This window comes from Octopus bimaculoides, chromosome 12, assembly GCF_046866305.1.
Source record: "Octopus bimaculoides isolate indiv1 chromosome 12, ASM4686630v1, whole genome shotgun sequence".
In the NCBI taxonomy this organism is placed as follows: Eukaryota; Metazoa; Mollusca; class Cephalopoda; order Octopoda; family Octopodidae; genus Octopus; species Octopus bimaculoides.
In genome coordinates, this window is record NC_142939.1 from 31,060,354 (window position 1) to 31,071,252 (window position 10,899).

General features: G+C 36.7%; 1 protein-coding gene across 1 annotated transcript; it reads right to left on the reverse strand.

Annotated features, from left to right (window-relative positions):
• Window positions 1-9,407: 9,407 nt before the first annotated feature.
• LOC149133060 (uncharacterized) lies at window positions 9,408-10,094 on the reverse strand. The gene is made up of 2 exons (XM_089360666.1): window positions 9,831-10,094; window positions 9,408-9,740 (listed from the first exon to the last, which is right to left on the reverse strand). Exons 1-2 carry the CDS (start codon window positions 10,092-10,094, stop codon window positions 9,408-9,410), a joined length of 597 nt encoding a protein of 198 aa, XP_089216792.1.
• Window positions 10,095-10,899: the final 805 nt, after the last annotated feature.

The window sequence follows — 10,899 nt, forward strand, 5'->3', positions numbered from 1 at the left end:
CTCTTGGAGGGAGCAGCGAAAAAAAACAACGGTTATATAGGAATGTAGAAACTTTCTCATCAGCCTTCCTAGAACGGTGATTGAGGTTTGCTGGCCACTGCTGGAGAAGTAAAGAAATAGTGAGTAATGTGTTGCTGTGGACACTAAATCATGGTACCTCAGCGACCGGTAGACCACGGAAAACGTATGTACAACAGCTTGCAGGAGATTTTGGACGCCAACCTGAAGACTTAAAGACATTAATGGAAGATCAGGAGGGATGGGGAGAGGTAATCACGCTGGCTGGGCAATCAACTTGACTGGATGATGTCTCGATAAAAGAAAATAAAAAGATATTCTTCGATCAATGAGAAGATGACAATGAATCCGTGAAGTACTTTCGTTGTAAGGAAATGCCATATTTTTCCTTAGGAATTATTTAGGCCGAAAAAATACGAGATGAAATACTAAGGCGATGCGTGACTGTCTGGTAAGAAGATAGCGTCCCAATCACAAAGTTGTGAACTTGGTCCCACTGAATTTCTCCTTAAGTACTATAGCACTGAGATATCTGAAGCCTTGTGAGTATATTTTGTAGAAATAAATTGAAGCATGCTCGTCGTCTATGAGTGTGTGTGTGTGTGCGTGCGCGCGCGCACACGAGTACTTGTGTCTGTATTTCTTCTGCACCACCGCTTGACACCCGTTGTTGATGTGCTTACGTCACCTCAACTGAGCGATTGGGCAACATACAATAAAATGAATGGCGTACTTAAAAAAAAAAGATGTTTAAATGAAATATAGTGGATTCGTTTGGCTAAATCTCTACAAGGCGGTGCCCCAGTATGGCCACATTCTAATGACTGAAACTATCAAATGACAACCGACGCAAGAATCTTCGAGAATTTGCTTTGTCTATCTTCGATATTTTGTGGCTAGGACTTCGTGGAGAAATGGGTTTGAGAATAATCCAATATCGTTCCGCAGATATGTGGGAGAACATGGTCAACTGAGATTTGTGATATTATAATAGAACGTTTAAAGGCGGTGAGCTGGCGGAATCATTAGCTCATCGGACAAGATTCTTGATAGCATTTCGTCTGTCTTTTGATTTGAGTTCAAATTCCACTGAGATTGATTTAGTGGTCCATTCTGTCGTAGTCGATAAAATAAGAACCAGTTGAAAAACTGAAAGCCTAGTGCCAATAATCGAAGAAGGATTTATATTAGCCATTCCATTTTGTGTAACTCTTGCGCACCAGAACTGCAGGAAGCAGGTAGTAAATGCATAGACGCAGAAATTTTAATTAAATAATTTTAACTTATATTTTATGGCTATGCATTTCGATAGAAGAGACTAAGTTCAATACTCTTCAATTACAACAATAAAATATTTGCATAGAATTTGATTGCGAGCAATAAATTCAAGTCTTCATTGAGAATGAATTCTATCAGTCTTATAATTTTCTGCTAACATAAATCATTAAGGTATTTCTAGTTTGTAGTTTATACATAGCAGTTCCCCAAAGGCTTGATCAAACTCCTTGATTCTGACATAGCAATTATATAAAATATTTCGTTTCAAGAGTACTCACACGTACATACAAACACAGACAGCTACACATAAACACATGCATATACATACACACATACATTTATATATGTCTACATATGTACGTTTGTATGAGATGAGCGTACACTCAGGCTCACTCGCTCTTTCATTCTCTCTCTCTCTCTCTCTCTCTCTCTCTCTCTCACTGACACACACACGCACACACACAGAAACACGCACACACACACACATAGACACACGCACACACACACGCGCAAACACACACAGACACACGCACACAGACACACACTTAAAATGATATACGTATAGACAGTCCCTTGCATTCTATACTGAAATTGAAAGGATGAAATACATGTTATGTCAAAGAAATAAACTATCAAGAGAACATAAAATGAATACAAACCCATATATTGAAAATCCAAGAAGTTAATAGGATCAGTATAAACAAACCAAATACTTGATATGATTTAAGTATACACATATCCAGTCTAATAAAATGCGTTATATGTTTGTGTGGGTGAATATGTATGTTATGAAAGTTTGTTATATGCATGTGTGTATGTAGGTCAGTTATTATTTATGCGTAAGATATTCTTGTCTAGGTAGGAGAATATACAAATATTTATAAATTATATTTAAATTTATGGTCTGCTGACTTCTTCAAAGAATTCTGGCTGCTGTGTAGCTCTGTCGGTCATATAAATGATACTTGTCTTATATATGTTACAAGGAAAGAGAGGGTGAAATGGAGGAAAACAAGAAAAGGAAGATAATGATGATGATGAAGATTCTCATCATTATTATTAGTAGTAATAGTATTATTATAATTATTATTGTTGTTGTTGTTGTTGTTGTTGTTGCTGCTGCTGTTGTTGATGCTATCGTCGTCGTTGTTGCTGTAGTTTCTATTCATGTTGTTATTATTATTATTATTATTATTATTATTATTATTATTATTATTATTATTATTATTATCATTATTGTTATTATTATATAATGAAAATCGACGCACCGCTTTCTATTAGCAGCGAAGGAAGGTAGCACTTTCACTGCATAGTGGCTGTGGCAAAAGGCGCTGTGTGTGGACCCGTCTGAAATGTTTGATGATGTGCACATTCCTTTTTGGCCAAGCCTTCATCTGCAGAGGAAAGTGGAGGTAGAGAGGGAGGTGCTGTCTTCTAGTGTGTTCATCAAAAAGTGGTTGATAGTGGCATAACAGGTGAGACTGAATAAATCGACTCTAAGTATGGTTTTCTCAGCAGGAGGAAAAAAACTGGAAGCGGGTACTTTGCAATGCTTTGGGGATGGCAAAGTAATCCACGATTTTTGTTTTTTTTGCATGGGGTATACAGCGGCTTACCCTAAATAGACAGACCCACTATTGGGGATTCTAATTGTGTATTTGTTTATTATTTATTTCTATATTTTCTATTATATATCCTCTGTTATATTCCTTATAGAAGTAGTATCTTTTTTGATCGATGTAAATATCACCTGTTCCTGGTTTTTGGTTTTGTATATTTTTTGTTTTATCGTTTTGTTTTGCGCTGTAACTCGTCCTTCGATATTGTTCTCCATGTTTTGGCCGCTTGTGACCAAGAAAAGAAATTATCATTGCTGTCATTATCATCATCATCATCATCATCATCATCATAATCATCATCATTATTATTATTTTATGTTTGACTTTTGCTCTGCATTTGTACAATTGGATCCAAGTCTCACCCAGAGACCTCAAGAGACAACAATTTAGAAGTTCATGTAGGTGTTATGCCTAGGGTACCATATTTCTAGAGAATGTTTAAGAAACCATAAGAAAATTACGTGTTTGTTTTAAAATTTGAGATCACATAGACAGTATTTTATGTAGGATATGGGTAGTTCCCATGAGCATTATCTTTTGATCTTCAGCCATGTTGGGGTTTCCTGGTTTCTGAGCTAGGTAGTGATCAGCCCGTTTCGCTGTCATTATTATTATTATTATTATTATTATTATTATAATTATTATTATTATTATTATTATTATTATTATTATTATTATTATTATTATTATCATTATCATCATTATTATTATTATTTTCAGTAGTTTTATTTTTATAACGTGCTTTCACTTCACTACCGAGCGCAGCTCTGTGCGCCTTGGGTATGTGCTGTGGTTTGCTGTGGTGCTCTTATGTTTACTGTATTGAAAGTGTTTTGCGTAGAATGTGTGCAGTACCCAGTAGTGCAATTTTCTGTATGTTATATATATTTGTAAGTCCTGGTGTTTTTGTTATGTATTTGTCTGAATATTTTTTTATTATACCTAAGGCACCTACTATGATAGGAATTGTTTCTGTTTTTAGATTCCACATTCGAGTTATCTCTATTTCCAGGTCTTTGTATTGTGAAAGTTTTTCCATTTCTTTTAGAGAAACGTTGTCATCTGCTGGTATTGATACATCAATTAGAAACCATTTTTTTTCTTCATGATCTTTGACAACTATATCTGGTCTGTTTTCCTTAATTTCTCTATCCGTGTGTTTTGGCATATCCCAGAGTATGGTTGCTTTCTCGTTTTCTGTGACCTTTTCTGGCGTGTGTTTATACCATCTTTTTTCTGCTGTTATTCCATAGTGTTGGCATAGCTTCCAGTGTATATAGGTCCCAGCTCTGTCGTGGCTGTGAATATATTCCTACTTAGCCAGGACTGGGCAGCCAGAGATAATATGATTTATTGTTTCTTGTCCATCTCCACATATTCTACAGTTACTTGTTATATTTCTTTTCATTATGTGTTTTTGGTAATTTCTGGTTGGGAGGCTTTGGTCTTGTGCAGCAATTAAAAATCCTTCAGTCTCTGCTTTGAGTCCTGAGCTTCTCAGCCATTGCTGGGATTTTTCTCTGTCCGTTTTTTCGCATTTAGTTTAGCCCAGTATTTACCATGTAGGGGCTTTTCTGGCCATCGTTTTATCATGGTCCGTTGCTGTTCTAGTTTTAGTTTGGATTTCATTTGTTTTATAGCTTTTGTTGTTTCTTCTTCTTCTTCTTCTTCTTCTTCTTCTTCTTCTTCTTCTTCTTCTTCTTCTTCTTCTTCTTCTTCTTCTTCTTCTTCTTCTTCTTCTTCTTCTTCTTCTTCTTCGTATTTGTTAGGTAGATTGATTTCATGTTTGTATTTGTCAGCTTCCTTAAATACTTAAAACAGTTTTTTGTTTTGCTCGTGTTTTGTGGCTATTTGTATTAGTTTCCCTTGCTTCTGGAGTAGGTATTTTTGCAGTCCTATGGTGGTTATTTTATAATAGTTTTCTAGCTGTATAAGACCCCTGTCACCTTCTGTGCGTGGTATATATGGCCTTTCTATGTCAGATTTTGGGTGGTGCATCTTATATCCTGTCATTATTTTTCTTGTTTTCCTGTCTATTTTAGATAGTTCACTTAGTGTCCAGTTAAGGAAGTTGTAGCTGTAGCTTATAACTGGGACAGCTAAACTGTTGATACCCATTATCTTGTTTTTAGCATTGAGCTCTGTTTTTAGAATTGATCTAACTCGACTATAGTACTCTTTCTTTATTTTTCCTTTCATTTGTGCATGGTGTATCCTATCTAGTTCATTGACTCCTAAATACTTGTATGGTTGGCTTTCGTCTAGTTCTCTTACTGGGCTAAACTAAATGCGAAAGAAATGGACAGAGAAAAATCCCAGCAATGGCTGAGAAGCTTTTAACTAATTTTCATCTTTTCAGGGTTGCTTTGGCACATTTTTCTAATCCGAATTTCATATCTATTTTCTTGGTAAAGCCGTGTACTCTCTGTAGTATTGTTTCTACCTCTTTGTCGTTTATAGCATATAATTTTAGGTCATCCATATATAGAAGGTGACTGACTGTTTTTCCGTAGCATTTGTAAACGCATCCAGTTCTATTTAGCAATTCTGTTAAAGGTGTGAGTGCCAGGCAGAACAGGAGTGGAGAGAGCGTGTCTCCCTGGAATATTCCTCTTCTAATGGGGATGGCTTTCGTTTTCACAAGTCCCTCTTTTGTTTGGAGCTGTAGCACTGTCTGCCATTTGTTCATTGAGTGCTTTATGTATTTTATGATAATTGGTGCCACCTTGTTTATGGCTAGTGTTTCCAGAATCCACGTGTGGGGAACACTGCCGAAAGCCTTTTGGTAGTCCACCCAGGCCATACTGAGGCTTTTCTTCTTTCTGCGGCTGTCTGCAGTTATGGCTTTATTGATCAATAATTGATCTTTACAGCCGTTTGAGCCCTTGCAGCATCCCTTCTGCTCTTCTGGAAACAGGTTGTTATTTTCCAGGTGTGTACTCAATCTCTGCGATATTATTGCAGTAAAGGCTTTGTAGATCGTAGGGAGTCAGGTTATAGGTCTATAGTTTTGTGGTTTTTCCGTTTCCGTGGATTTGGGGATTAAGATGGTTTTCCCTTTTGTGAGCCATTCAGGCATTGTCTCTGGCTCTGCTAGTATGTTGCTAAAGTTTTCTGCCAGCTTTTTATGCATTGCTGGCAGGTGTTTTAACCAGAAATTGGGTATCTTGTCGTGTCCAGGTGCCTTCCAGTTGCTTAGTCTTTGCAGTGTCTGGGTGACCTCTTCAGTTGTTATAGGGGCCCAGAGTTGCTCAGGTGCTAAGTTTGTTGTTTTAATGGTCCTTTTTTGGGGTTGTTGCTTCACCGACCATATTTGTTTCCAGAATTTCTCTAGTTCTTCTGCTGTCGGTGCTCAAGTAATGTCTATTTTATTTTTACCCAGTTCTTGGTAGAGTTTTTTGGTGTTGGATTTGAACGGTTTGTTTTGTTCAAAGAAACGTTGGCGTGTATCATACCGGCGGATCCTCTGTGCTTTGGCAAGGATGTCTTGCTTTAGCTTTTCTTTTGCCTCAGGTAAGTCTTTTTCTGTAATGCTATATTTGTACAGTATTTTTGTTTTCTTCTTGTTACTTAGTAGTGTTGATTGTTTACTAATTTCGTTGAGAATCGATAAATCTTTTCTCGTTTTTTTAATTTTGTTCTGGATGTTATTTATCCACAAAGTCTGTTTGGGTGGTAGAACTCCTGTTCGGATGGGTTTGAGTGAGTATCCTGCTTCTTTTGTGGCTGCAGTGGCTGCCGCATATATTATGTTATTTAGCTCAGTGATATTGCCTGTTGTTTCTGTGGTTGTTAGTTCCGTGACGGCCAGGTTTATGCTATTTATTATTGATGTTGTTTTATTGTCTATTTTGATTTTTGGGAGATATAATCTGTGGTCCATTCTAAGATCTGTCTGTTTTCAGTTCTACGGTTATTTTCATTTTCATAGTATCGTAATTATTAGGTTTCCCTTCGTTATTTCCAGACTTTATGTTTGTTTTGCCTTCCTTTTCATGCATATGTTTATCTGTGGTGTTCTGGATTGGTGCTTTTTGTACACTATTATACATCTCTACGGTCTGGGTTTGTTGTTTTTTGTTTACTTCGTTTTTGCCGGAAATGTTACGTTTGTACTCGTGTTTTGGTATCTCAGTGTTTATATTATTATTTGGCATTGCTGTGTGACTACTATCTAGATTTTCCTGATCTATTTTTTCTTTCACTTGTTCTATTTCTATTTCTGATATTTTTTTGCTTTTAGAATATATCTTCTTATGTTAGCTAGTTTGTTAGGGTTCATTGTTATATCGAGGTCTATATTTACATTATTTTTCTTCCATGTTTTATATGTATGTGTTGTTGCGCTTTCGTTTTTTGGGTAGAGTACTGCTGTGAAATAGGCGTGTAGGATCGAACTGTGTTCCTCACGTGTCCATTTATGCCGTTTTGGTTTTGTTTGCGGGACAAGAGGAACAACGTCCGGCCCTTTATTTTGACGCTCATCGTTTTCGTAGGGTACCGGTTCGTTTATTTCTGTTGTCAGATTGTTTTGCACGTTCATATCTTCGTACTTTTTACGTAACAAGCTTACAGTACGTACTTCTCGGTTGTTATTCTTGGGTGAAATAATACCGGTGTTATTTAATCTGTTTGTAATTTTTTTGTACATGGTGTTTTGGGGTTCGAAGATGGTCTGATTTTGATGTAACACGTGTGTTTACGATCGCTGTGCGGGTAGTGGATGTATCAAGTTAAAATACATCATTATATTTGGAAAAATAGAGATAAATTTCAATGAGTATTACTTACTCGGATATAGTCAGCTATTTTTTGGCTCCATGCGATGTCTTTATTTCCAATGTTTTGGATAAGTTTCGGAGCAGTGATTTATCATACTCACATGTTAAACTTCCCCGGTGTTCTCTGTTAAACTTCCCCAGTGTTCTTGTTAAACTTAGTATTATTATTATTATTATTATTATTATTATTATTATTATTATTGCCCCATGTAGGCAATAAAGAAATGATAATAATTATTATTAATAATGGTTCTTTTCATAACTTTATTTCAGCTGCCTTCGTATCGGGTATTCTCCAGAGGCCAAGAGTAGCAAGGGCACTTTGTTTTGTTATGCATGCTAAAAGAATTACCATATCTATTCGATTTTAGACGAAGTGTGATTTCCCTAGTGTATGGGCTGTACCCATAAAGGTTAAAATACACCTCAGTTCCCTTCTTTATCATTCCCAACGCACCATTACCTACTGGTATTATCATAATACTAAGCTTCCACATTTATGTGATTTCGATTTGCAGGTCTTTATAGTGAGACAGCGTTTCGTATTCATTTCTTGGGGCATTTTGATCTTGTGGGACTGATATATCTATCAACAGACAAGTTCCTCTGCTGTAGTCCTTGATCACAATATCTAGTCGATTGAAGTCAACTTGTCTGTCTGTTTATATTGAGTAGTTCCAAAGGATGGTGACCTCCTCGCCATTTACTACATCCTCTGGATGATGCCTGTGCCACTTATAATAGGATTTAATTTTGTAGTATTTACAAGCATTCCAGAGCTTGTAAATAGTCTGCCCTGGACTGTCATGTCTTATGAGATACTTCTTTTCAGTGAAGAATGGGCAGCAAGAAACAACATGATCAATTGTCTCTGTGAATTTTCCACAAATTTGCACGAGGGGTCAGATCCGTTTCTAAGTACGTTTTCATGGTAGTTTCTGGTAGGTAAGCTCTGATCTTTCGCTGCAATAACACATCCTTCTATTTCCCATTTCAGACCTGTCCCTTGTTGCCATTTGTGTATTAGTTTTTTATCAATATCTGGCTTGGACAGGCATTTATGTTATTATCTATGCAGGAGTTTACCTTTCCAGTTATCATCGATATTATTCATGCAAACCTTCTTTGCTTTTTGTTTGATGTTTTTGTTTTGCATCAGCAATAGGTTTGTCACTACCTGGATATCGTTCGCCTTTCTGATTGCTAATTTCGAAATCAGGTGAAGCAATGATAGGTCTGTCAGTATTTGGGTGACTTTGGTCTTTCTTATTGTTAACTTGTAGGCCAAGAGACTTTTTTTAATTTATGACTCAGCTTCATGATTGAAACTTGCTTGAAATCTTCATGCTTCAGTGCAGTTCGTAAGAGCACATCACTTGTTTATTAAGGTACGTTTCAAGGCCTATTATTGCTGATTTCAAGAATTGTTCGAACTGAATCAGACCTCTTCCAACTATTTTTCTTGGGAAATAAATCCAGTCTTCATCTGATTTTAGATGGTGCATTCGGTACATTGAAAGGATCTTACGGGCCTTTCCATACATATTCTGCATGTTAGTGAAATTCCACTTAACGATACCGAAGCTACATGTGGTTACTTGTATAACTAAAGAATTGATCGCATTAATCTTGTTAGCAGCATTTAATTCTGAATTTAGGAATTCTTACTCTTCGGTAGCATTCCTTGTGGATTTTTCCCTTCATTTACCAGCTATTTGTATACTTCGGAATGGTTCAGGTTTCGAATAGTTGTGGTAGTATCAAGTTCTATGTTTTCTGCCTTTATGAACTTCCCTGCCTTGAATGTAGCCTTTGCACATTTATCAAGTCCGAATTCTATATCTATATCTGAGTTGAATTCTTTGACCATATTCAGGAGCTCCTCTAAATTTTTGTCGTTTCTGGCAAACAGTTTTAGATCATCCATATAGAGTAAATCTTTAATTTTCTGGTCAAATAACTTATACACTCTCTTAGCAATTTTCAGTTGCGTGGATAGTGAAAACAAAGCGAAGTAGAAATAGTAATGGTGATAATGAGCCACCTTAAAAGATATCACAGGTGATATTGATGTCAGGTGAATTGGTGTATCCCGGTGTATGGTTAAAAATGAGGGTGGTTATCCACGACTTACTTTAAGAAAGTTCACAATAGTTGGAGCTAACTTGTAAATTTGCCGCGACTTGATGATCCATGCATGCGGGACACTGTCAAAAGCCTTCTTGTAATCTATCCAAGCGTTGCTAAGGTTTCTGCGTTTGGATTTGCAAGTCTCATTGACCATTTCATCAATCAGTAATTCGTCCTTGCTTCCATATAAACTCCTTTTACATCCCTTTTGTTTCACTGGGAATAACTTGCTGTTGTCCAAAATTTCATATACTCTATTGGTTGTCATAGATGTTAACAGTTTATATATGCTGGTTAGGCATGTTATGGATCGGTATTTTTTTTTTGGGGGGGGGTAGTAGCTTCTTTTGTTTTTGGTTAGAGATATGTAATCCCTTCGGAAAGCCACTTTGGGGCTTTCACAAGGGTAGACATGACTCCATTGAGTGCTACGACTAAATTGTGGTGAGTGCTCATTAAAGAGCTTAGCCAAAAATTTGGAATCTTATCTATACCTGGGGATTTCCATTTCTTTAACTTGGCAAGCGCTGCTTTCAGTTCTTCAGTTACTATATCCTGCCATTGAGGTGCATAAAAAGTAAGAACATGTATGATTATCGACAGAGTATGCGCCGGAGTCTGAAACGGCTTGGAAACATCGTCAGCAAACGCCCAAAATTGGCACAATGCGAATACAAAAGACATCATTACAATGTAACAAGAATGATCCATTGGGAACTCACAGCCTACAAAGAGAAAAATTGTTGGTATGAGCAAACTCCAGAAGGAGTCACCTAAAATGAGAACTGCAAAATCCCGTGGGATGCAATGATCCAGTGCGATCACCCGACCAGACACCGGAAAGAGGACATTATTTTGGGGAATTAAACAAGACAGAACGTATATGATAATCGTCATAGCATACCTCCGTGAGAAGAGGACCAATGTGGAAGAACACGAACAGACAATAAACTATGACGATTTCAAAATAAATAAGTATGACGATTTAAACAACAACAACAACAACAATAATAATAATAATAATAACAACAACATTTTAAAATGATTCTCGTAACTCTTTACAAAGGTAAACA

What these genes read in the sequence shown, in the direction of transcription:
- LOC149133060 (XM_089360666.1), bottom strand. Translation starts at nt 10,094, where the DNA reads ATGACAACCAATAGAGTATATGAAATTTTGGACAACAGCAAGTTATTC. An exon ending in CTATTGTGAACTTTCTTAAA is followed by an intron (nt 9,741 to 9,830) that starts GTAAGTCGTGGA and finishes ATATCTTTTAAG; the next exon opens with GTGGCTCATTATCACCATTA.